At 38.1% G+C, this 13,663-nt stretch overlaps 1 protein-coding gene and 1 long non-coding RNA gene across 4 annotated transcripts in view; one reads left to right on the forward strand and one right to left on the reverse strand.

Moving 5' to 3' along the window:
* Positions 1-10,723: 10,723 nt before the first annotated feature.
* On the reverse strand, positions 10,724-11,134 carry LOC102159881 (uncharacterized). Its single transcript, XR_307570.4, has 2 exons — positions 11,019-11,134; positions 10,724-10,930 (listed from the first exon to the last, which is right to left on the reverse strand). It is a non-coding gene; the product is annotated as an uncharacterized LOC102159881 (long non-coding RNA).
* A 184-nt stretch (positions 11,135-11,318) lies between these two features.
* Positions 11,319-13,663, forward strand: part of CABCOCO1 (ciliary associated calcium binding coiled-coil 1) — a 125,404-nt gene continuing 123,059 nt past the window's right edge. For all 3 annotated transcript variants that reach the window (XM_084997028.1, XM_001924770.5, XM_084997027.1), the window contains exon 1: positions 11,319-11,437. Coding sequence is in view for 2 of the 3 variants with exons in the window: in XM_001924770.5 (XP_001924805.1) it covers positions 11,357-11,437 (81 nt within the window). In the remaining variant the exon portion in view is untranslated. The remainder of the gene's footprint in view (positions 11,438-13,663) is intronic.

The raw sequence follows: 13,663 nt of genomic DNA on the forward strand, positions 1-13,663 counted from the left end.
ACCTGACACAGTTTATGACTATAACATCTATGAGCAATTTCTCAGTTTGTTTTATTAAAAAAAGTTATCTGATCCTGATTTAATTGTTGTCTGATTCTCTCAAAGAGCTTTTATTCATTAATTATTTATTATATATATGTGAAATGTGTTCACTGCCCAAGGACTTCTGAGCTTGTGCATAAAATTTAAACTAATTCAGCAGCTAAAATCCCTCTTAGACTATAATGAAATTACCAAGTTAATGGAGCAGTGTAATCAAACCAGAGTTAATAAATATGGTATGGCCTTAATAGATGCCATAAGAACAAATGTCAATAGATATTGACAATTTGCCATGTGAAAGCATGACATTTATTATGTTTATACTCATGTTGTCACACATTTATTATTTTTATAGTCCAGCTCTACTGAGTGCATTAGAAGCACAAGTATTTGGGTCTTATGGAAATAAAAGAAATAAACAATTTTCTACTTTCCAAAAGTAAGTTATCTAGGATTTAAAAAAAAAAAAAAGCACACATTTAAAGTTCACCAGACAGGTTAGCCCATCAAAATGCACACACTTCCTCTAACATACTGTGGAGATGTTCCTTTAAAACTGGTACAAATCCAGGAGTCCGGAAGAAAGGTTTTTTGTTATAACCATACTAGATCGCAGATGTTGCACCTCTTTGTGTCTTTTATTTGTCAGTGGGGAAAATATTTAAACTCGTGGGAGTCTGTTTTTTCAGGGCAGTGCATCATTCTTTGGAGCAGACATGGCTCTTAACTTCTAAAAACTCCTCATCAGCATCTGTACAACACATTCTGTATTGCAGATTATGAGTTCAAGAATGAAAGTGCTTCCCAAACTGATGGCAGAGTCTATGGACCCTTGTACTTAAATGTGTTTTCCCAGATTATGACTAATCCCTAAACTAGATGAAGAAGGAGATGCAAAGACCTCACACAACCGGCTACAACACTTTTTGGGTCTCTTTGTTCATAAGCTTCTTATTTATACATTCAGAAAAACAGTGATAAACTGCCAGAAAGCAGAGATGTGGCTTTTACTTTGATAAAAAAATTTAAAATTCGCATTATCGACTTACTGTTTTCATTAATGACTTTGAAATGCTTTGAGCTTTCTCTAACAAAAATTTTTTCGTGACTAAGCCCATGTTTGGGAAACAGGATTTGGGCAATGGAAACAAAATATTTTTCAAGAGAAAATAGGAGAAATCCTTTATGAAGAACCATAGTAATTAGCTCCAGGTGCTTTGGGCACAACAGTTTGTGGGTGATTGCACTTTAAAAAAATTTTTTTAACTTTGCTTGATAGTTGTTGAAATGGAATGACAGGTACATGGAGGCTCACTGTACTATTCTCTGTATTGTTGTTTAAGTTTGAAATTTCCCATTAAAAGGCAAAAAATAATGTTGTCTCTTTAGTGTAGAAAATGTGGGAGTTCCCTTCATGGCTCAGCGATTAACAAACCTGACTAGAATCCATGAAGATGCAGGTTCGATCCCTGGCCTCACTCAGTGGGTTAAGGATCCGGTGTTGCAGTGAGCTGCAGTGTAGGTCGCAGATGCAGATTGGATCCTGCATTGCTGTGGCTGTGGTGTAGGCTGGCAGTTGTAGCTCTGATCTGACCCCTAGCCTGGGAACCTCCATATGCTGCAGATGCAGCTCTAAAAAGAAAAAAAAAAAATTTGCAAAGTACAAATAAGCAAAAAAAAGAGGTCACCCAAAGACACTGCATATTTTAATAAACATTCCTTCACTTCTTTTACTAAACAGATAAATAATACATTATATATTATATTATACATATATATTGTTACATGATACAGGTGCATAAATGAGTACCACGCTGTGTTTATCTTTGTATTGTGCTTTCTTTTAATTAATTATGAACAGTTTCTCAAACATGATACTTCAAAACCATATCAGATTTCATTTTATGGATATAACTTGATTGACTTTTAGCTTTACCCCATTATTTGAAATTATTTCTCTACCCCCACCCTACAATTAAAAACAATGCTATACAAAAAATTATAGATGAGCTTTTCAGATATTTATGATTATGCCTATAGGATAAATTTCTAAAAATGTAATTTCCTGGTCAAGGATTATGTGAATCTTTCTATTTTTATGCATATTATCATATGAACGTCCAGAAACACTATTAAATCACAGGTCCACAGGAACTACCTGAGAGTGTCCCCTGCCCCAAACATTTGTCAATTTTGATCCGCAAGAGATGCTGTGATTGTTTTAACCTGTGTTTCTTTCATCATTAATGAGGTTGAACCTCTTTCATCTGTTTCTTTTCATGAATATTTCTTCCTTGGAGATGTGCCTAAATACACTCTTGTCTTTTTTTCTACTTGGGGCATTTTTGGTTTTCTTATTCACATCCATTTCGATAATTCCACTAATCTGATGTAAAATAAATTTGGGGTTGGTTAATATTTTATCTCAATCTTTCCACATGAAGATGTGATTTCCACATAAATGAAATCATTTTCAATTTACTAATCCATCACTGAATATAATCTACTCTACTGGCTAAAGTAATAATTATGGAAATAATATTATAAATGCCCACTTCTCATGTTCTTAGCAAAAACAACTTACATTCTGGTCCAGATAAGATGAACTTTAGGTGTTAAGTCCCCAAGGGAGCTGAGGGATGAAGAGTAATGTCTGGAGACCTGTGGACACAGCGGTGGCCATCTGAAACTCAAGTGAATTGTCCCTTCATCACCAACGCACCAGCAGTAAACTCCTTCCAAGTTCAGTCATCTAAAGTCAATGACTGAGGACTGAAATCATTAGGGAGTTTATACTATTCTATTTCCTTAATGGCATGATTATATAGACTAAAATAACCAACAGAAAACCATTATTTTTGTTTATTGAACTATTTATCTCTGTTAAGAAAGTATTTCCCAGTTTCTTTTAAGGCATCTATGGGCACAATCTATGTTATTTTCTAATTCCCTAGGTAACTGTCATTTTAGAAACTACTTCCATGTTTATATCAATGGATTTCACACTATACTCACACCTGCTAAATTTTTTTAAAATTAAGCTTCAATATAAATAGATGAAAGTGTTATTTATATGAATGTATTGTGTATGGTCTACTTTAACATGTATTTATTATAACTAAAACATATTTACTTATTATAACATGGATTTGTTTAACTATAAAAACAAACATAATGAGACTATTCCAGCCATGACAGTGTTTAATATTGAATTTATTCTAATATTCTGACTTGGTTTCTTAATTTTTTAAAAGAAACTTGATCTACACAAATAATTGCAAGTGGTAGGTTTAAGGAAAAAAGAAAACCTTCCTGCAGTCTCAGAATATTCTTCAATTAAGTAATTCTGAGCTTAAAATAAAATCAACTTTACTGATTATTTATCAATTATAAGGCAGGTAAAAAGCATATACGCCTAACCAATGGTGCTAGAATTACCTTCTATATGACATTATATAAACATTTTATGGGTTCTCTTTTTCAACAAGTTAATAATTCCACTGTGATAAGTACATGTAATCAGCAGACATTCCTAATCCTACTCTGTGCTAGGTATGAGCTATTTTCAATTTTATGGAGAAGAGACCTGCTAACACCTGAATTTTTTTTTTATGGCTGCTCCTGCAGAATATGGACATTCCCAGGCCAGGTATTTAATGTGAGCTGCAGCCACAATAGATCCTTTAACCCACTGTTTAGGGCCAGGGATCAAACCCTCACCTCTGCAGCAACCTGAGCCACTGCAGTCGGATTCTTAACCCACTTTGCTGCAGCAGGAACTCCCTGAATTTTCTTAATAATGAAAAATTTAAAAATTCCTAATCAATGAAACATTTGTACAATGTTCAAACATATGCTTAGAAGTGGAAAAAAAATTTGCACATGTGCAAAAAAAACCTCAGTTTAACAGGATGAGAACCTCCAATATATTAATATGTGAGTTATTATATATTTGAGTACATGTTTTTAAACTGAGTTTTGAAGATATGGCTAATAATAGATGCTTTGAAAAACCAAATGTCAAATCAAATTTCACTGCAACCTCCAAACACAGTAAACCACCGCTTTGAGACAGCCCATTAAGGCACAACTTGGGCCCTTAATCAGATACTCCTGAATTTGAATTCTGTAGCTTCCCCTAAGTACCCGCGTTATATGGGGTAAATAATTAGCTTCTTTAATCTTCAGTGACGATATCTGTTATGAAATTTAAATAAGATAATGCACAGAAAGCAGTTAGCCAGAATGCTAGTTATGATAATGGTGATAAGCTTGCTCATTTTTCACCTATTTCCCAAGGCCTAGCCTCACCATCCTACTTAATACTTCAAAACGCACAGATTTTCCCAACTCTCCCCTTCTGATCTTCCTTCAACCTACTTTTTTCCCATAGCATTTATCCCTTTCTAAAAAACTACTAATAAATCAACCAATAGGATATTATTCCCAGTTAAAGAAACATTACGTTTAATATCAAGCTCTTTGCTGATCTCAAGTTCTCAGGTTTGCACAAATAAAAAGCCTTTCAAAATACTGATCAGTGGGTTCTTATCTCTTGAAATAGAGTCTAGGTTTACTACCTTATTAGAATGGAATTTTTTTCTTTTCCATTTTTTTAAAGTGTAATTGATTTACAATGTTGTGCCAATTTCTGTGGAATCTAAAATAGGGCACAAATGAACCTATTTATAGAATGGAATTTTTGAGCAAACAGAGTTTTTGTCTTTTTTTCTGTTTAGTTTTGTCCTTAATATCCTGTAACATAAATACTGCAATGTGAAATTAATAATATATAAATACTATATTACATAAGGGAATCAGAAAGGAGAGAAAACACTCACAAATGCATTCATAACAAGATAAGGAGAAAATATTCTAGACAATTATAGTCTCTGCCCCTGTACTTCTCTAACTGATTAGTGGTGGTAGTATTTATAACTGCCTTCTTCTAACACATGTTTTCTTTTTGCCTTTAGCAAGTACTTCAGCTGGTCATGGTTTTTCTTTTTCTTTTTCTTTTTCTTTTTTTTTTTTTTAACCTGGTGGGGTAATCTAAACCTTCATTCCCCAAGGGCCTGGCTGTTAGTAGTCTTGCCTGGATTGGGTTTTTATGGTTTTCTATTGACTTTAATCCAAGGGCATGGTAATACTAGCAGAGGCTATAAGGAGTCTCCTTTATATCAGGCATATTCTTTATTTCCATCATGAAGTGGCAGCCCAATTTCTCCTTGGTAGGCAGAGTTCATCACCCCAGCCAACACCATCACTCCCTTCTTTGCCTGTTGATTCAGGGATTTAAAAGGGGTTCAAAGTGGCCAGGTGGTGGTCTTAACACCCAGTTCAATAGAATCAGTGTTGTGTCTCCTGATGGAAGTGTTCCTCCCTCTGGCACTCAGACCTCTAGGCTAACAGAGCACGAGGACATGGGAACAGGAAGCAAAACTTTGCTAGTGGGTCATTATAACATTACAGTTGTGACACTCCCATTTCCACTCCTTGATTCCACGGTGCACAAATCCTGGCTGTGGGAGAAACAGTATCATGTATTGGATGCTGATTCTGAGCCTGTACAAGCAACTGGAGAACTCTGCTCCAGCCCTGCAAGGTATGGTCACCTAGCCAGCACTGTAACTGAGTCTTCAAAAGGCCTTTCCACTGTTCCACCAAGCCACTACTTCAGGATTAGGGTGGGGAATACGGTAAGACCAGTCAATTCCATGAGCGTGAGCCCATTGCTGCACTTCTGCTGTGAAGTAAGTTTCTCAATCAAAAGCAATGCTGTTTGGTATACCAGGACAGTAGCATCTGATGATTAAATGAGATAATGTACATTATTTTCTTTCCCTCAAATCATAAACAAGCATATACACAAGACATGTTTAATAACAGCAATACTGTGCATTTGCCAGCATGAACATTTCAGACTATGACTGCTGTGGGAAATTATATTGTAATAGAATTTTCAGAGATGAAGTTCCCTTAGAGATTACCTAGTGGCTTTCAAACTTTTTAAAGCTCAAAATCCTTCCTTCAAACAAAATGCGTAAGAAAGCTATTATGTAAAACAGGTAAAATTAGACTTGCTATATTTAAAAGTGGAGTGGGGTGGGAGGTAGCACAGGGAAGAGAGCAATGTTTGCTCAGTCAAGGTACTTCCCAGAATCCCCCAGGATAAATTTTCTCAAAAATATATTCAAAGAGCAATGGAGCCCCCTGTCATTAATTAAGTGGCACTTAGGTGGTCACTTTTAGAAGGAAAAAAACCCAACAAAATTGTTTTTATCATACATATTCATATATGCAAAAGGTAGGATAAATTTTGATTTTTATAAAAGCTCTTTATGGCTAATTTAATTCATGTGTTTAAAGATTCTGCCTGTACTTCAGGAATTTGGGTCAGGCTGCCCAGACTAACATTCTGGAATCAGGGTGCAGTCTTTTTGTCAGCGAAAGTATTTTCACTTAATGTGTGCATCGTTGCTGAGGTTTGTTTTTTGCATTTAACTCCCAGTCCACAAATATGGCTTGAGGATGGAAAAGTAGTTCACTGAGAGTGTAAAAGGAGTAGTAAAAATGCTAAGGTAAAGACTATAATAAAGAACAATGTGCAAATGAAAATAATTAATGGGACTTGTATGCAAATATAGATTATCTATCTAAATGTGCTGGAACAAGTGAATCTGCAGGACATGCATTCTACCTCCTGGTTTACAGGTGAATTCCCTATCACAGGGTACAGGGGAGGTTCTCTTAGGAAAGGTCAAACCTTCAAAGCCAGGATCAACAAGCAAAGAGGAAAGCACTCCTCCTCTCTCACGCTCGCCCGTCATCCATGCTCAAGTGATCTATTATTTTGCCTTTTTTATAGGGCGAGTTTTAAGGAAGTCTTGTTGAGACCAGGAACCGTGGCTGCTCAGGACATGGATAGCACAGGACACATGGGTAATCACCATCCCCCGTCTACCGTCAGTCCTGGGGTGCAGGCCTTCCAGGTGCAGAATGGACTGAGGTGGGATACAGTCCTACCTAGATAGTTGTTCAAGGTCACTTACAGACTGGTTTGCTCACTCCATAACAACTAAGTGGTAGACAGCAATGGTATTGACAGAGCCAGGCTTTGTCTAAATGTTTGGAGCTAATTTTTGCTGATGCCAATCAAGGTACCAACAGGAAACACATGGCACAAAGGTGAGAGCTGAGGAAACTTTGGTAAAGGAGATATGGATAAACCAGTGAGCAGACATCAGGGAAACCACAAAGGATGGGGAAGCATCTCTGGGCTGAGCAGCAGGAGGGAGCCATTACTACCCTGGGCTGGAAGGGAAAATGGGGGTAGAGGGACAGGCTGTAGCCAGCAAGGCCTTTGGTGTGAGAACACATCTCCTCCCAACTGCAATCCTGCAGGAAGGGAAACAGAGAGAATAAATGACCCTAACCTCACTCTCCCACCCTCAATCTCCTGCTGGTGTGTTCCCACTGACCAAACCCAACTGCAAGTCTGAGGGAGAGGAACGTGGCAAAGCCAGCTGATGGGTCAGCCTTCCAGGGCACAAGGCCAAGTGTAGGGAGTGGGTAGAAGAAGCAAAGAGAGAATTCCAGACTCCAAGGAAGGCAGGATCCATGGGCAGCCTTTGAGAGGATGGCTTTAGGAGAGCAAAGGAGGTGAGAGGCTGGTTACATGGCATGGAGTAGTTAAGGAGAGATGAGGAGTAAGAGAGCTTTATTTTTTCTTATAAGTTGATCAGAAAGAAAAAGGACAAATTATAAAACTATCTGAAAGGGTCTCTGGGTTAGGAAAAGAGTATTTTTCTGATTTGGGGAAAAGAATTTTCATCTGAAAGGAATAAGGATCCATCATAAAGGGCTTAACTGGATAAAGAAAAACAGATATACCCACAAAAAGAACACAGAGTTTTGAAGACAAATTGCAGCATTACATGAACAATGTCAAAATCGTACCGATGGTTTATTAGAAATCATTACATTCCCCTCCCCCCACCCATAATAATGAGTCAATCTTAGAATGCATCCTACTGTAGTGGGTTTACTACGCCATTTCCTAAAGTGTTTTTATTAAAGTTAGACTTTAAAATGTTCTCACAGAGGACTTGAACAGATTAAGGCATTTTATTGAAATGAGAAGACCAGATATGAGGATTAGGTAAAGGTTAAGAAAGCTAAATATATTTCACAATTGATTAGCTATTGGAATACTTTCCTTGCTGTAAATTACATATGTAACAAAGAGTGAAGCCAATTATTCACAAAGTAAAAGACTTTTTATATATTGTTTTCTTTCTACATCTTACAAGTAAATGTATTTCCAGACTAAAATTCAATGTGTTATCTAAATTCCATCTCCAAAACTTGAGGGTCTCTCAGTACTATTTCAAGGACTAATTGGAATTTTTCCAGGCTGATCCTCTTAACACTATCATGAGTGTCACTTAATAGATTGAAGACCTCAGAATCGCAGTGTTAGAACTACTAATATATCATTAATCTCATTAGTGACATTATTTCACTTATTGTTAAAGAACTTCATTTACACTTAAAATGAGCCAGTAACACATAAATCATGAGTGGAGTAGAAATGCTTTCCTACCCTAAGAAAACAGCTGAAATCTCACTGTCTGTTTTCACTGCCTTATATGAAGGCAATAGGCCATCACTAGACCATCAATACCCATCAGAAAATTATCTAGCCCTTTCCTAAATATTTCTTTGCTATGGCTTATTTAATTTAATTAAATTAATTAATTTTTATGGCCACACTTGTGGCATATGCAAGTTCCCAGGCTAGGGGTCTAATCAGAGCTTCAGCTTCAGGCCTAGCCACAGAGCCATGCCAGATCCAAGCCGCAGCTGTGAACCTCAAGGCAGCTTGCAACAAAACTGGATCCTTAACACAGGATTTAAACCCACATCCTCATGGAGACAAGGTCAGGTCTTTAACCCACTGAGCCACAATGGGAACACAATGGGAACACTGAACCACAATGGTTTATTTTAAATATCTAATACCTCCACTGATAAAATTATGAAAATGCCCCTCTCTACAAGAAAATCTGATTCCATTTGTAAAATCTGCTACTCACCAGTTTATAGGTGTGGAGATTGGAGTACTTTCATTAGAACAAGGGCCAATTCAGTTGAGCAAATAATAGCATCAAGCTACCTCATATTTCACTGCGATGTGCTAAGAGTCAGAGGTCTTTTAAAAAAATATATATAAACCACAAGACCCATATGTTTCCTTTTCTCTGCAAGCCATAAAACAATAAACTAAGATAACAAAAGGAATTTTGCAGGCTTTGGTTAGAAGCCTTTATCTTCAAAAGAGACTTGAGAAGGAAGACTTAACTGACCTTTCCATGTGAGAAAGCATATCACCTACTGAGATTTGTCTTTCTTGTTGGCACCTCCCTACAAAGGAAGTGAGAAGCTAAAATCAGCTTCAACTTGTGCAAATTAAAAGTAACCTTCAGGCTAATAATGGGTTTTCAACACCATTCTTACTGGGAAAAAAAAAATTGTGCCCCATAAAATTAAATTACCTCCTCAAAACTGACTTGTCCAATAAATTACAATATTAAATACAGTAAAATTGAAATTCCTACAAAAAATTATCCCCTCCCTGAGGCCACTCTTCTGTCACTGTTAGAATTGATTCCATCTTTAATGGAATCCTCCATCTAGTGCTGGGGCCCAAAACCAAAAAGGGGTGAAGAAAATGTAAAAAACTATCAAAGAAATGGCAGAACAATGAAAGGGCAGAACAATAAATCAGACCTTTGAGAAACCTAGAACTATAGTTTAGAGAAATAAATGCTTTAGCAATTTACCAAAGGCTGAATTCGAAGAATGTGAAGGGTTCTTAGCAGAAGGTGACCAGTTGTTCTCAATTTCTTTGAAGTAGTGATCAGAAGGAAATAGTCAAATATTTAAGCATTGTAATGAGTTTGTAAGGTGGTAGCTCCTGTATTAACTCTGGCAATCACTAGAAATGGACTATATTTTCACTAATTGAGGAGGTTCTAATGTAGCCCTTTTAAAATGGAGTTGGAAGTCATAAACTCATAGTTGAGTGAATACTCTGAACTAAGAACTAAACCAGTTTCTTTAGGAGTGAAATCAAGGTACGGAGTACTCTACAATCCACTTAAAAGATTGGCCAAACATATACAAAAGTAGAGACAAATCATGAACACCAGGTGACAGTACAAATTGCATAATCTTAACAGTACCACTGGAAATGGCACAATTAGCATGAGGTTATGCAAAGCTAAAGTGATTTGGTCTGAAAAGCAGTAGGCAAATATAAAAAAAGGGCCACAATGGAAATACAATTTTGGCAAATGTTGGACAAGCTGGACGAAAGTCAAGAGAAACGTACAAACCGATCCTAATCCTAATATCTAACTACAGGTACCAGACATTATTCTAAACACTCCTGTATATTAACATGGTAAATCCTCCCAGTAATGCTATGAGGCAAACGTTGTTATTATTTCATTTTACAGATGGGGAAAGTGAAGCACTTACATAATGTCTGATCTTTGCACTAAGCTTCCTGCAATAGCAAGCAACCCGCAAGCAGGTTAATACAAGCAAAGAGCATTTCATTATCAAAGCAAGTATTACCACTCAGAGAAGAACATTCGTACTATTACTAAACACATTGTTTTTCAACATTTTTATTATGGAAAAATTCAATACAAAATAGGAAGAATGGTATAATGATCACCCACCCCCATGTACCCAATCTTGATTCTTCTAATCCATGCCCCACCTCTCATTATTCTGGAATTAATCGCACATTTTATCACTTCATCATCACTAAATCTTGCAGAATGTTATCTCTAGACGATAAAAGCATTTCTTCCTCCTAAACAGGAGAGTAATATCACACCTTAAAATGACAATTCCTCAATAGCAAATATCAATCAATGGTCAATTCCAATAATATACCTCACTTTAATACTTATTGAGAACTTGATTAGTGTTAGCATTAGACACCGCCACGAGTTCGTTTACATTGCTTTTTTTTTTCCTTTTTTTCATTCTTACTGAAAAGGAGAATTCGTACTCCAGGATTCAAAGCCCCGCCGCGGGCCTTCCCAGCAGAGCGCCTCGCAGCGGCCCGGTCGGCCTGGCCTCGGGCTCCCACCGCCCGACCCCAGCCCTTTCCCAGGTGAGGACCCGGCTCCGGACCCGGAAGACGCTCTGCGTGTGTCTCCGTTCCCCAGCCCAGTGACCCCGGCCCCGCCCCGGTTGCCTAGGTGACGAGGGGCCGCGGCGCTCTGGCGGGATCATGGCGACGTCTGTGGGAACGACTCCCGGGGGAACGACCCCCGCCGGGATGATTCCGGCGGGAACCACGCCCGAGTCGGAGGTACGCCGCCCCTGCCCGGTATCCATGACCCTCTGAACAACCACCCCTGCCTGCGGGGTCTGCAGCCGAGGCCGGTCCCGGGGAGGCGCCCCACGCCCGGATTCTGTGCGCGGCCCCGAGTGGCGGCAGTTTTGGGAGCGGGTCCGCGGCGACGCGGGCCCCAGGGAGTGAGACGGGGTCCGGGAGCCACCGCCCCGCGCTGCCCGAGCCCTGTAGCTACGGGGTCCGCGTCTCGTCTATCTGTCCTCACATAAGAAATTCCCCCATTGGACGGTTCCTTGCCTATAAAGATGCCACAGTACGCGCTTCTCCCCCGGATTCTCAGCACTTAAAAGGGAATTTTGGAAATTTAAAATGGGCCCATCTCTTTTGGAAATCTATAATTCTTTTAAAATGATTACAGTTCCAGTTGCTGAAAAGCTGTCATGGAATAGCAACTGCGCATTGGTAGTGGACTGATTAATATCTGAGGGTCAGAACTTTTAGTGTTTCCTTATTATTTTACAATTTCTCTAAATAAATAAATATATGACCGGGGATGGAACAAAGGAGAAACGCCTGGAAAATTCGACCTTCCGGTTATGGCGTGGTTGCTGATCATCACCTTGTCTTTAGGAAAATTATTTAACGTCCTTGGGCTCCAGTGAATTTCCTGTGTAATATAAAGATTTCTTCTCAGGCCCCTCCCATCACCAGCTCTCAGTAATAAATGGGTTCTAGGTAACGAATTACTTATAAACTTAGTATCCTGAGATTTTAATTAAGAATGTATCTGCTATGCCAGATATTACTAAAAATGTTTAAATCTTCACATGAGTTAATCATGTTCTCCAAGAAGTTTTTTCTTCATTTTTTTTATGATTCTGAAGGTGAATAATAATGTTATAATTAATATTGCTGGCTTTATTACTTAGTCTAAGTAACATTTTTTTTTTTTTTGGTCCAGAAGATAAATATTAGCTGCAATTTTATAAATGAGGAAACAGCCAATAATTCAGTGCCTTACCCAGAGATACTGAAGTCACCCCCAACAGGTTCTTCCCAATTCTATAAATGCAGACTTCTAAAGCTTGCTGACTCTCCTATGAGCCTTTTGAAATTAGCATACATTAAAAATACATTTTAATGTGATAAACTGGTTACTAAGCCAGTTACTCCCTTGTGATCTCTAATGTAAGTAATACAATTTCAAAAGTGGCTTCGGAAATTTCCCAATTAAATCGTGTTATTTAAATATGTGCAAAAACTTACTTTATGTACAGTTGTCAGTGTACATCTGACATGTATACATATCCATGTAGATAATGTCCTTTATGAGAAAGACTGATAATTTGGGATTAATGAATGTGCATTTCAAAAAAAAAACCCAATTTTTTTTTTTTAAGATTAGAAGTGCCATGTTCCAGGAAAAAAATAAAATAAAATCACTTTAATAATGGATGAGTCAAAGGAATGAGCCAGCTATAGACCTTAAGTGATTATCTGCCATTTTAGCACTGTCAGTGGGCACATTTGTAAACTTCTTGGAGGAGCAGGTATTTCCCATGACAGTCAATTCTGGACATGCTTAGACTTTGAGTTTGTAACAAACTGAAGGAATCAAGTCGGAATTTGGACTCACTTAACTGTGCTCATTTACTAAGATTAACCTGCTGTGAGAGTTCCCTGGTGGCTCAGCTGGTAAAGGATTCCAGCATTATCACTGCCTGCTGTGGTTTGGGGTCACTCCTCTGGTGTTGGTCTGATCCCTGGCCTGGAAACTTCCACAGACTAGGGCCAAAAAAAAAAAAAAAAAAAAGGAGAGAGAAGGACTTGTAGGAATCAATAGCTTTCCCTTATGGCTCAGCAGGTTAAGGATCTGTCTGTTGTCACTGCTGTGGCTCAGGTTATTGCTGTGGCACAGGTTTGATCCTTGGCCTGGGAACTTCTCCATGCTGAAGGCGCGGCCAAAAACAATTTTTTTAAAAAGAAAAAAAAAGTACTGCATGATGGAAACTCCATTTTCCATTCTAATGAAAGCAGAGTTCCTGTGGTTTATGGAAAAAACAGTTCATTCTTAAAGCTGTGTCATTCATTAGAATAAGTCCTGCCTGCCACCCATTTGTGCCCATGATGAGTTTCAGGGGTTAGATAGAAAAGATGATAAAAACCTCTCTCTCAGTGTCTCTCTTCCCAAGGCTACAGTTTTCCAGTTAGATGCTGAAAGATTCTGCTCAGATCAGATTC

Source organism: Sus scrofa, chromosome 14 (assembly GCF_054392235.1).
Source record: "Sus scrofa isolate SSC_HxYL_T2T_F1_AM1 chromosome 14, Sscrofa_HxYL_maternal_Yorkshire_Landrace_v2.0, whole genome shotgun sequence".
Taxonomy (NCBI): Eukaryota; Metazoa; Chordata; class Mammalia; order Artiodactyla; family Suidae; genus Sus; species Sus scrofa.